General features: G+C 50.3%; 1 protein-coding gene across 1 annotated transcript in view; it reads left to right on the top strand.

The window, feature by feature from the left end:
* Positions 1-13,538, top strand: part of DSCAML1 (DS cell adhesion molecule like 1) — a 356,255-nt gene that overhangs the window by 320,856 nt on the left and 21,861 nt on the right. The window contains exons 18-20 of the mRNA XM_061129091.1: positions 2,252-2,398; positions 5,175-5,330; positions 12,979-13,118. Coding sequence (XP_060985074.1) covers positions 2,252-2,398; positions 5,175-5,330; positions 12,979-13,118 — 443 coding nt within the window. The remainder of the gene's footprint in view (positions 1-2,251; positions 2,399-5,174; positions 5,331-12,978; positions 13,119-13,538) is intronic.

Here is a 13,538-nt window from a genome sequence, read left to right as displayed (position 1 = left end):
GGACGCATTAGGTCAGAAACACCAGAAAGTAGATTAACTCATGCCAGTTCTTAATTTTGGCTACAAGTTGGAATTATCTGGGGAGTTTAAAAATCCTAACGCCTGGCCTCATCCCCAGAGATTTCCATTTAATTGCTCTGGGGCTCAGGCTAGGCTTTGAGAGGGAGCAGATGTCAGTGCACTGAGCCCCCGGGGAAAAGGGAGAACACAGAAGGAGGGAAAGGTGCATAGAATGCAGAGGTCCAGAGAAGCACCTGAGCTACACTACCACCAGCTCCCTCACCCCCTCCACCATCCCACACCCTCACCAGCCCATCAGTCACTGCCCATCCCCCACCGTCCCGATGCTGGCCACAGGCCTGGCTGGATAGAGGAAGACCAGCTTGTCACCATTACGTACCAGCAGTGCCATCCCAAGCAGTACTCTGACAGAGTGCTTCTCAAACCTGAGCACACATCAGAGGGTTGTAAACAGATTGCTGGGCCCTCCCCGAGAGTTCTGCTTGAGCAGGTCTGGGGTAGGAGCCAAAAATGTGCATGTCTAATAAATTCCCAGGTGATGCTGATGCTGCTGGTGCAGGGAGCACCTATGAGAACCCGAGCACTAATGGCCAGGTCATTGCCCATAAAAGGACCCAAGACTCACGGAGGTTATGAACCTGTCTAGAATTGCCCATCTGATGAAAAAGAGACCAGGTCAAAATCCAGACCTGACCCTGAATCCCATACTCTTTCTACTTCACCCTGTTGTTACCCTCTTGCTTGGGAGTGAGGCTGGATGCAGGACCAAATGACGTGGATGCAGGATGCTCAGGGAAGTCACCTGCAGGGGGAACAGTTGCCCCAAGTCCATATCAGCACGCCTGACCAAACACTAAACTCCATCCTCCAGGGCCATCCCAGGAAACAACCTGGCCAGGCCCACCCTTGGCTTCCATCAGGGCCCCACGTCCCTTGCTTTTGAGGGGGCTACCGGGGCGGGGGGGGGGGGGGGCTGGGATTACCCACAGGGAGAGATCAGCATGGGCTGTGGAGACATTTTCCAAACAAAGGAGGAGAGGGGAAGAAAGTTTCCAGCAGCATTTGCTCAGCAGTTTTTCATACTTAATTAAGGCCCTCGTTAGCCTGTCAGATCCTGATCGTTTCCTGGCAATATTAGCACTCCTCCTGGGGTATTCAAGGGCCCCTGCCTTAGCAATAGTGTCTTTTCCATAATTATATTACCTTCATTTTGTTCGAACGGGCGATCTGTATTAGTTTATTACACTGGGTCCCTAATTACATGGTGCTTATGTTTTTACACCTAAGTAATATGAAACAATAATCATTCTCAGAGAGGATCGTTAGGATGATGTATTATCATTTAAATACTCATAAAAATTAGAGTTGCCTCTTGTGGGGCAATGGGATCTAATTACCTTCCATCCAGCCTGCGCCTCCTTTCTCCCACTCAGAGCTAAGCAGACGTGGCCTTCCCCTTTGCCCCCAGCTCCTCGGAAACCAGGGCAAGTGCCACCAAAGTTGTCCCTGGCCAAGGTGGCTCCTTGGGGCCTGGTGTCGCCCCTGTCTCTCATCTCAGATGGGTGGGCTGCAGCTGAGCCACCCCCAGAGGCTGGGACTTAGGTTAGGTTCTCAGATGGAGAGGGTTAAAGGCAGGGTGGGCCACCCAGGCTGGTCTTGATATTTTTCCCTCACCCAATGCATTTTTGTGTGTTGGGTGCAGGGACAATGGACAAAGTGTAATGATTCCAGAAGCCCTAAAGGTGTCTGAGGGACCTCTTCTCCCCTGCCCCAGGGTTATTTGAGAGACTCTTTCCTTCTCTTCCTTCCGCTCAGCTTGGCACAGGGGCAGGGACACACACGGCTGGCAGCCATCAGATAAGAGCATCAGTTGCAGCTCCCCACAGGGCTGGCTTGGTCTTCCACATTCTGTTACGTTCAGCGGAGGTGAACCCCCAGGAGCTCATGCCCGGAGTGCATCACCTTCTTCCCTGGACACTTACCCAGAATCAGGAACATGCCAGCCAGAGCCCAGGAACCAAGCTGGAAAGATCTCCATTCACCCAAATCTCCAAGGAAGGAGACTGGCTTCCCTTCCCAGCCACCAGCCCAAACTCTCGAGACTCACTGAGTCAGGAGGGCCTCCCACTTGTGTAACCCGAGGTCCCTCTGGCCGGGCAGCAGGGTCTGCCTGCACGTGGACGTTGTCCTGTTCCTCCCTAACCAGGCCCTTTGGCTCTCCCCTCCGCAGTGCCCAGCCAGCCCCCTGAGAACGTCCGGGCCCTGTCCATCACTTCCGACGTGGCCGTCATCTCCTGGTCGGAGCCCCCACGCAGCACCCTCAATGGCGTCCTCAAAGGCTATCGGGTCATCTTCTGGTCCCTCTACGTTGACGGGGGTGAGTCTGCTGGGTGTGGTGGCCAGCTCATGGGGTGAGAGGCAAGGGGTTGGTGGAGGCCCACACTTAGAGCTGAGTATCTTCCCGTGGGATGTCGAGCGGAAGTCCAGCCTCTCCCCTGCACCTGCTATCCCACGCCAGAGCCAGGGGCCAGACTGAGAGGTGGTGTCCATGGTCACCTTCCCGGTGGGGACAGACATCAGCTGCCCCTGTTCAGCAGTATGTTGGGCAGTGGCTTAAGGGGTGAGAGGGACACACTGGCTTTTTTGATGGAATGTGTTGATATAAGGACTCTGTGGCCATGTCAGTCAGGAAACAGGTGGTAAACTCAAGCGGGGCAATTGGGACTTTAAGGAAGGCGCTGCATTCAGAGGAGTGTGGAAGGATGTTGGGGCCCCGGGGACTAGCACCAGCAGGAAGCCGTCACTGCCTAGCACTGAGGGGCAAGAGGAGGAAGCAGGGTCCCTTGGCTAGACGGATGGCGAGGCCTGTGTTCTGTGCAGATGAGCTGCCCAGGACCTGGAGAAGAGTGAAGAAGGTTGCACAGTGGAGCTGGGGGTAGGGATGGCAGAGGGAGGAGAGCCAAGACAGTGGCCCAACCCTTTGGGCGCCTTCCTTCCCACGGGACGGGCTAGTGTAGCCCCGCAAACACAGCAGCCCCTGCCCAGTGGTGCAGCAGAGCCCTGGAGCAGGAAGTCATGCCAGCCGGAGGCCCAGCATCCCAAACCGTGGGCGTGAGTTTGCCTCGCCTCACCCTGAGCCTTCTGCCACTGGTCGCCTGGCCCGTTCCTTCTCTCCTGGAGGACCTGGGACTCCAGCTTACAGCCAGCCCTCTGTGCCAGCTGCCCTCCCTGCCCCTCACCTGGGTTCTGGTGTGCCCAGACGCACTGCTGACAGGAATTCTCTCTCCCGGCCACACCTCCACCTTCTCTTCCAGGAGTGCGGAGGCCTGCAGGTCTTCCAGGGCCTTATGCGATGAGATGGCCTCACCTATCTGTGCTGAGCCACAAAAGGGAAGGGCCCTCATTTTCCAGAGCTTGCTCCCCCTTTCCGAACCCTGTGGCTCCCCAGCTCAGCCCTTGGGTGGGCAAGGCATCAGCCTCGCTAGTCTCCAAAGGCCACTGAATTAATTGATGGCCAGGCTGCCCTCCTCCTGGGTCTTTCTCTGGCTCTAGTCCTGGACAGGTCCCTCCTGGTTTCTGACCTCCTGGAAAAGGAAAGTCCCAGTTCTCGGGCCTCCGAGGGCCCCCTCCACTGACCCAGAGTCCCCTGAGGCTGGGTCTGGAGTCCTCACCCTCTGAACACTGGCAGACTATGCCCGGTCCCTGGCTAGGTCCGAGACCAGGCCTCTGCCTGTGCCGGGTCCCTGGCGAGGCGCCAGGGTGGGTTTGCTGACATTTGTCTTCCGCACAGCCTGTCCTCAGCTGGTGCCTGGGGCTGTTTTCTAAAAAAAACCAGTAGTCTCAGGGGGAGGGTTGTCAGCTCAGAAGCCTCTTTCCTCCTCCTGAGACCCTGGCTGTCCCACGGGACACTCTCCCTAAGCTCTTCTTCAGCGTCTACAGCAAGTTCTTGGCAGATTCAGGGTGACGGGTCCTCGCTGAGCCCGAGGAAGGCCTGGCCCTCCCGGGCGTGGCTATCACTCCAGCAGCCTCGCCCATGTCTGCAAGGACATCTTTGCAGACAAGATGTCCTTGATGTTTGAGGAAGGGAATGGGGACTTAACCCCTTATCCTCTCGAGAGTTCAGGGTGCTGGTCCAGGAGCAGTCAGGTGCAGGGCAGGCATCCCCAGCCTGTCCCAGGTCATGCCACCTGGATCCATCGCCTATGAGAGCTGAGAGCCCAAGGAGGTGTCAACTTCAAGGGCGGTCACAACCTGAAAGTTGAGAGTTATTAATAATTCGAGTGGGAATTTTTAGGACTTCAATGCTGGGAGACAGCATCTCAAGTAGCCCTGAGAGAACTGTTCCAAGGAGGTGGGCGGAGGTTATAAAGAAGTTTCGCCACAAAGACCAGGTAGTCTGAAGGTCAAAAGTATTTTTGTGAATGAAAGAAAGCTGGATATTCCAAGTTAAGGAATTTAGCCCTTTTCTGTGTATGGGAAGACAGAAGAGTCTGGACTCAAGGAAATCATCCCTTTCACATGCAACTCACTATCCTGCATTTTTTTACATCCTGAGTTCCTCAGTGTTTACTGTAGGGAGTGGCTGCAACCTGAGATCTGCCATATCACCCAGGTATTCTCTTTCCTGAGTGCCTTCAGGGCTCAGGGATTCAGTTTTGGAGGGCTAGAATGGTGATTGTGAAATCCTTGTTTACTGATATGGTAGGAAATACTCCATTTTTCAGAGGTGCTGGGCAGCCAAGAGAAACAGCTGCCAACTGTCCACCTGGCCGAGGCTCCTTCTGGGTCCAAGTCACTCCTGGGGTCCCTCACATGGAAAGAGGGGTGGGTGGAGGACAGGGAAGTGAGGCTTGGAGAGATAAAGAGGTAACTATTTTATAGGGAGAGTATTAAGTTGAATTTGGTACAGCGTTGACTAGGGGCTGAGGCCCGGCTGGCATTTGTGGGTCACCCTGGTTGGGCCACTTGGGGAGAGACACGGCCTGGGAGCAGTGTCGCAAGTCTGCAACCATGACCTTGAGGTGAAAGGTCCCCCTTGTTGCCACCACCATGGAGTCAAGGTCCAAGCCCAGGCTGGTGGAGGGGCAGTGGCTGGGGGACCATGGCCTGGCCTGGCCGGCCTGGGCCGCACTCAGGATGCGCATGTCTGGCAGAGTGGGGCGAGATGCAGAACATCACCACGACGCGGGAGCGGGTGGAGCTGCGAGGCATGGAGAAGTTCACCAACTACAGCGTGCAGGTGCTGGCCTACACCCAGGCCGGGGATGGCGTGCGCAGCAGCGTGCTCTACATCCAAACCAAGGAGGACGGTGAGTGCGCACCTCCCGCCCGGCCCGGCCTCGGCACTCGGGGCCAGCTCCCAGGGCTTGTTGCTCCAGCCTTCCACTGCTCACCCCACCCACAGTTAAGGGGGAGAGCAGAGCCCCATCCTTTCTCCTATCCCTTCGTTCTCTGTAGAGTGACTCATTGGAAAAGACCCTGATGCTGGGAAAGATTGAAGGCAAAAGGAGAAGAGAGTGGCAGAGGATGAGATGGTTAAATAGCAGCACCAGCTCAGTGGACATGAACTTGGGCAAACTCTGGGAGATAGTGAAAGACAGGGAAGCCTGGCGTGCTGCAGTCCATGGCAGTTCAAAGCATCAGACATGACTTAGCAACAGAACAACAAGGGTGACTTTGAGAATTCTGGGAGCGCTGCTTTGGAATAATACAGCTTACCACAGGTGGTGGTGAAGTGCCCCAGGACTCATGCCTAAACATACAAGCCACCGTAACCCCCTCCCCTGCAGCACTGGGGTCAGAGGCCAAATACAGCCTCTTCTCCCACCCCCATCCCAAGAGCATCCTCTTTGTGGCATTTGCTCCCCTGCAGGGTTGAGCCTGGTCTCCTCTGGATACAGATGGTTGGGGATGCCGGGAATGGGAACATCACCCAGGTTAGGGACTTGGCAATCACGCTGCAGAGGCCCCAGAATGAATGGGCCAGGCCCTGGACTCTGGTGGGTGTGTAGTGGGGGGGACACTCTCAGGACTAGGATGTGCCTGCATTTGGATCTGTGATCTCAAAGCCCTGCCCCCTGAGGGCAGAACTGGAAGAAAAGGGAGATAAGGAGCCAAACCTCCAGGGTAGAGTGATGCAGTCAGATGGGAGAGGCTGGAAGCTGAGTCAGCCCAGGAGCGATCAGGTCCAGACAAGGGTCAGACTTCCCACCCAGGTCAGAGCTGTACCCCTCAAGGGGCCTCACTGGGGACAGGAGGTACCATATGTGACCCTTTGCTGCTCTGGGCCCCTCTTCCACTTCCTTCCTCACCCCACCAACCCCAACACTTAATCGATTCTAATTCTCCTCAGCCAGGTGCAATGTGGTTAAAGAGTCAATTGATGTGACATGCCTTGCATCCAGTGGGTGCTTCATAAACAGTAACCAAGGTTGGCATTTTGGCCTCTTTCCAACTCAGCCTTGGTTTTTCCAAAGGATACAGAGACCCCCGGTCTAGGTTCTACCCAGACAATTTGGCAGAAGGAGCTGGAGGGGTGAGAGGAGTTACAATGGGGCAACTCAGGCTGGGAGTGATAGTGGACTTCTCCCAGTGCAGACCAGCTTGGTGACTTGACGATGGGACTAACTGTGATTAATGCTCCCCACTCTCCATAAGCCCCTCCCTTTCCATCAGATCAGCCCCTTCCCCCCACTTAAGCTCTTAGCAATTAAATATTTACCAACCTGCCTGCCCTACTTTTCCTGTCATTAATCCCCGCATCAAGGTTTCCTGGGACAGCTCCAGGCAGAGCCACCTGCTCTTGTGTGGAGACCTACCGGGGATGGTGCTCGGAGCCTGGCCCCTTTCAGGGCCTCAGGGACACACATACACACTGGCACCTTCCTGGCCTCTAGAAATTAACCACCCAGGCCTCCAGACTTTCTTGCATCCTATTCTGATACAATGGGCTGCCCAGGAGGCTCAGTGGAAAAAGAATCCACCTGCCAATCAAGAGACTTGGGTTCAATCCCTGGGTCAGGAAGATCCCCCGGAGAAGGAAATAGCAACCCACTCTAGTATTCTTGCTTGGGAAATTCCATGGACAGAGGAGCCTGGTGGGCTATGGTTCATGGGGGTCACAGAAGAGTTGGACATGACTTTGTGACTAAACACCACGACAATTCCAAAGGCCTGAGTTATATGCATCTCCACATGCTTGACTGACCAAGGTGAGACCCATGAGGGAACCCAAAGTCGAGAAGCACAACCCTCCCTCCAGGAAGCTGACCCCACCCTAGAGCTGCCCGTGGAGTCACAGGGGCACACACAGCAGGTGCCAGGGTCCTAAGGTGGCAGCTTCACGGGGTGGGAGAAGCAGATATGGATGCCCCAGCCCTGCCACTCGTTGGCAGGTCACTAACTGCTCTGCCCCTCAGTTTCCTCATGATAAAACGGGGACAGCGCCTCATCTAGGTGTTGTAAGAAACAGCCTAACCATAGAATCTTTTCTAAAATGTCAAGTGCTGGCAAATGGTAGTTGGTTTACAGCTGCCCAGAGCTGGCAATGAAATGACTGCTTCTGGTGGACCCAGGTGCCCTTGGGGGAAGCCTAAGCCAAAAGGAACCCACTGTCAGATGAGATCTCATCCAGAACAACGGTCATAACTTGACATGTGTGTGATGTGCCATCAAAAGCGTGATTTAACCTTCAGTACCTGGCTTCCCAGGTGGTAAAGAATGGTAATAGTAAAGAATTTGCCTCCCAGTGCAAGAGTAACAGGTTTGATTCCTGGATTGGGAAGATCCCCTGGAGGAGGAAATGGTATCCCACTCCAGTATTCTTGCCAGGAGAATCCCATGGACAGAGGAGCCTGGCGGGCTACAGTCCATGGAGTCGCAAAGAGTCAGACACGACTCGCATCTGAGCAGCAGCAGCAACCTTCCAATAGCCCTTTGGGGAGGGTATTATTTCCATTTTAGAGATGAGAAAACGGAGGCCTCGAGAGCTAAAACAACTTGCTGCAGGTCACAAAACTGATGGGTGGCAAATGAGAGATTTCCTGCCTCCCCAACCTCTATGCTTTTCATCACACCATTTGTATCAGTTAGGAAGCTTTTGGTTGTGAGTAATGCAACTAAAAAAAGATTGAAGCAATAAGCACATTTATTATCACACGTAACAAGAAGTCTTGAGTAGGGCAGCTCCGGGGTTGGGTAACTCACTGGTTCCCATCTTTTCTGCTCTGCCATCCTCAGCCTGTCAGCTGTTCCTCCCATGATTTCAAGATGCCTGCAGCTCCAGGCATCACGCCAGACACGACAGAGTTCAGAGTGAGAGAAGCAGTCTCTTCCTATGGGCGTGCGTCTCTTGGGAGTAAAAGAAACCTTTCCCAGAAACCCCCTCAGCAGACTTATGCTCATTTCCCATCAACAACAGCAGGGCAATATGCCTCTTGCGAAGCCAGTCACTGAGAGGAGAATGGAATTATCATGGCTGACTTACTCTAAGCTTGATAAGTCCTCTGGTGTAGGTGATGGAGACAGCTTTCTCTGAAGGGTGGAGGAGCACAGGTCACCCAAGCAAGGGTGAGACTCTGTTTGCAAGGAACATGGAGGAATGATGGCAGAGGGGTAGGCAGGCAAGCATGCCCACCCCACCCTTACTGCTCCGCCGCCACCAGGCTCTGCAATTTTTAGGTAGCAGTCTTCACAGTTATCACTCAACTGACTTGGAAAGCTGACAGATCCACATTCTAGTTCCACCTCTGCCATGGCACCTTGGACAAATATCCTGATCAGAAGACACTGCCACTTCCTACACACAGCCCCTACCAGGCCCCCTCAGGATTTTGCCAAAGGAAAAAAAAATTGACAGAGAATTTAGAGAAAAGCAAGGTAAAATGCAAGCATATCAATTCAAGCTCACTTCTTAAGTCCAGATCTCTCGGTCTGAGCTTGGTTTCAGGCTGGCTTGGCTATACTCAAATTCATTAGCTCGAAACCTCTTGCCTGCTGCTCATCTGCTCTGTGACTACCAGACCTATCTATATGGCCTCAGAGTGCAAAGTTGGGCTGGACTTTAGACCACTTTAAAGGTTTTTAACTGAGGAAGAGGCATGAACTAGATGATAACTCTTGTAGAAGCATGGAGGATTGGTCATAGGAAGTAGGGGATAAGGACTGGGGTGGGAAAGGCCTCTTAGAACCTGTGGGCCTCTAGGCAGAGAAAAGGAAGGTGTGTGGAAGGGCAGCAGCAGTGAGGATGAAGGGAGGAGGAGGGACAGGTTTAGGCAAACATATCAAAGGGATTCCACTTCCAGGAATGGTAGCGAGTGTAATTCCAATCCACTCTCCTCCTTGCTGAGGACACTAGGAAATCGGAATAAAATATTTTTAAATACTTGCTTGAAGGTAATCAGAGGGTTGGCAGGAAAGTGAAGAGTTACTGGGCCAGGATCCAAGGGAGAATAGAGGCCCAGGAGGTGATCCTGGTATTTGGGGCAGCTCTTCCCCTGGGGGATGTTTGCTGAGTCTAGAGGCAGTGACTGAGAAACTGAGCAGGTCCAAAAAGACATGAATTGGGGGCCAGGGCCTGCTACGGTGTGTGGGTCTGTCTGGTGAACCCTCCTCTGCTCCCCACCCCAGCCTACTTTGATTTGAGATTATGAAGGGCAGAACTCTGAAGTGGACCAAAAGTAAACAGCTCAGCCTCAGATCATCTCAGTCCTAGAAATTAGATTGAGGTGACCTCAGGTTGCTAGTGTCCCAGATTGCAGGTGGCTGTTGGAAGCACACATGAATTCTCTCTTTAGGACAATTATATCATCTGAGACCTCAAATTATTTCCGCAAACAATTTTGCAAACAATGTGTCTGGCATACAATAAAAACAATGGGGACAATGTGAACAAAAGCCAGCAGAAAAAGACAAAAGAAGCAGCTCTGCAAGAGTTCCAAATGGGTTTCATCAAATATAGACTTTAACTATTCTTAACAATTTAAATTTTAAGAGCATTGGAAGCTATGGAATAAAAAATCTAGAAACAAAAACTACTAATATCTGAACTTAAGAACTCACTAGGTGGGCTTAATAACAAATTAGACACAGCTGAAGAGACAACTAGTGAACTAGAAGATAGGTCAAGAAGATAATATCAAATGAAGCACAAAAAGACGAATGAATGGAAAATAAAAGAGCAAATAAGACACAGAGCAATGATTTTCAAACTTTACTGTGCATACAAATCACTTGGGGAATCATGTTAAAATTTAGATTCTGATTTAGTAGGTCTAGAGTGCAACCTGAGATTTTGCATTTCTAACATGCTCCCAGGTGACACTGCTGCTAATCCATGGACCACATTCTGAATATCAAGGACATGGAAGATGTGAGAAGATATCCCAAAGAACAGGATAAAGAGAATGGAGCAGAAGATAAAACGTCTGAAAACTTTTCAAAGCTGTGAAAGATATCAAGCCCAAATGCAAGACGCTCTACAACCTTCACAAGGAATAACTTAAAGTCCACACCTAGGCTTATCATAATAAAGCTACTGAAAAATAAACAGGTAGAGAAAAATCTTAAAAGCAACCAGAGGATGAAAAAACCAGTTACCTTCAAAGGAGCAAAAATAAGACTGTCAGCTAACTTATCAGAAACAGTAGAAGTCAGAAAACAATACAATGGTATATTTAATGTGTGTATGAAAAAAAAAAGTAGTTATCAATCTGTAACTTTATACCTTTCAAAAATATTTTTCAAGATTAAGATGAAATAAAGACATTTTCAGACAAACAAAAACTGAGAAAACTTATCACCAACATAGCTGCCCTGAAAGAAATACTAAAAGGTATTCTTTAACTAGAAGGAAAAGGATCCCAGATAGAAGACCAATGATGTGGGAAGAAATGAAAGAAGAGCAATTAATGGTGAATATATGGGTAAATTGAAATCAATATTGGTTGCATAAAATGATGATGATGTAATCACCTTGAAAGGAGTGTCTAAATATTTACAGAAATAAAATATATAACAATGGCATGTAAATTGAGAGATAGTAAATGGAAATTCTAAGCCCTTGCATTATCTGAGAAGAAAAGTGGCAGTTATTAGACTTTGTTAAGTCAGAGACTCACATTATAATCTAAAAGTTATGAGAGTGCATAATAGCAAAACTAATAGAAGGGGGAAACAGAGTTTCTTTTACTACACAATCCAGAGGAGGGCACAAAGGAAAATAGAAAGTAAAACAATAGGTGGGGCAAACAGAGAATATTCAGTAAGGTGGGGTAGTTAAACACAGATGCATCAGTAGTGAGAAAAACTGGCTAAATTCTCCAGTTAAAAGATAAAGACTGCCAGACTGGCTGGCAGTGAAACAAAACTCAAATATGTGCTGTTTACAGGAGACATCAAAAACATAAAGGTGTAGAAAAGTTAAGCATTGAAAAAGATAAAAGATATACCACACAAAACTAAGAGAAACCTGGAATATTAATATCAGACATAGTATGCTTTAAGGCAAAAATCATTCTTAGAAGGACACTTTTGTTATGATAAAAGACTTAATTTACCAGGCAAATAAAACAGTTCTAAATTTTTATGAACCTAATAACATAACCTCAAAATACACAAAAACAAAAACCAACAGAACAACAAGGATAAATAGATAAATCTACAATCATGGTGGGAGATTTCAACATATTTCTCTTAATAACTGGTAAGAAAAAAGTGTTCAAGGACAGAGAAGACTTGAACACTGCAGTTGCCCCAGTGACACCCACCCCCTGCATCCCAGAACAGCAGAGACCTCTAGCAGAAGTAAATGGCAAGGCTGTAGTAATGAGGAAGGGCAGAGTCAAGGATGACTGCCAGCTTCTGGGCTCAGGCCCCTGGATGGGTGATGATACTGTTTCTAATTATTTTATTTAACCTAGCATTGTTGACCACTTATTAGATTTTTAAAAATTGAGGTAGGTGCTGAAAGCTGAGAGCCCAGGAAGGGAGTGCAAAAGTACTAATTGTTACAATTTATGGAGTGTCTTCTGTGTTAGGCACCATGCCAGGTGCTTTATCTTAATTAGCACTGATTCTCACTGCAAACCTTTAATGTGGTTGTTATGTCCATATAGATGGGGAAACTGAGGCTCAGAGAGATAAAATAAGTTGAATAGGACACCATCACCATTTTCAAAGGCGCATAAAAGCTCCCAGGAGAGAAGACAAGTCACAGCAATACAAGGAAAAAATGAAGAAAGGAGAATATGGGCTGGAAACAGGATGCTGCTAGCCTCCAGGCCCTGGGGTCCCAGCCAGGCCAGGCAGGCCCAGACATGGGAGCAAGGGGAGGTCACAGTCCATATGGCTCAGATCCACTCGAGATGGGTTTCTCAGCCAATTCTAAAGTAGACTTTCCCTCCTGAAAAGAGAAAGAGCCTTGCCAGCACCCCAAGGGCAGTACCCTGAGTCCCTGGCAAGAAACACAGTCACCACCGGCTGACCCCTGACCTTTGACCCTCAGGAGGAGGCCAGCTCTGTGAGTCTCTAGAGTCCCCAGCCTCAAGGAGCTCATAGGCCAAAAGGAGCAAAGTGACCAGTGTATTTGGCCTAAATACAAGCTTAGTTAGTAGAGCATTGGCTCGGGGATTAGGTTAGGATCACTGGAATTAAGATGAATTCCTTATGGGTTCTGTTTCTTTCCTGTGTATCTTAAGTTCTTGGTTCTGGCCAAAGAGTTCTGCAGCTGGCCACTCACAAGGCCTTCATCTCAGAGACTTTGTTCCAAGCCCCTAATGATCACCCTTATCCTCTCACCTGTTTGCCATGCTAGAACCTCCTCCTTTAAACCAGAGTTCAAAGATGCCTCCTTCAGGAAGCTCTCCCAGATTAATCTGCCTTAGTCTCTCCACCCTGTCATTGTTTCCTAAAGGTTTTGTTCCTCCATTCTCTAAACTGACCCCACCTTCCCCTGCTCAGTTCCAGGTCCCCCTGCTGGCATCAAAGCTGTTCCTTCATCCGCCAGCAGTGTGGTCGTGTCATGGCTCCCCCCAACCAAGCCCAACGGGGTGATCCGCAAGTACACCATCTTCTGCTCCAGCCCTGGGTCTGGCCAGCCGGTAAGTGGGCCCAGGGCTGAATGTTGAGCAAGACAGGAGAAACGGAAAGTACCCCATAGATCAGCTGCTTCTGGGCCAAATCCTGGGGCTGCTTATATCTGTGTTTCTACTTGATTCATGGATAAGTATGGGCACCAGTCACCCAAAAGTGGTTGAAGCCTTACCCAAGTCCATCTTGCGTCAGTCCTCCGTTCCAGGGCCTGCAAGATTATCACAAGCCCTGGAGGCTTATTTGAGTAGGGGTCTCCTTCAAGCAGGTGGGAGAGGGAGGACAGGGCCTCGGCTCTTCTGGTCTGGCTGACCAAGGAAGCTCCTAGCAGATCCCAGAGCTCTGGACTGAGCACTCGCTAGCCCATGGCTTTTGGAGTTGAATCAGCTTTTCAGCATGGTCAGTCTGGGCTTAGAGGGCTGCTGGAGCTC

The sequence above is a fragment of the Dama dama genome, chromosome 1 (genome assembly GCF_033118175.1).
Source record: "Dama dama isolate Ldn47 chromosome 1, ASM3311817v1, whole genome shotgun sequence".
NCBI lineage: Eukaryota > Metazoa > Chordata > Mammalia > Artiodactyla > Cervidae > Dama > Dama dama.
This window is presented reverse-complemented; position numbering and strand designations above follow the sequence as displayed.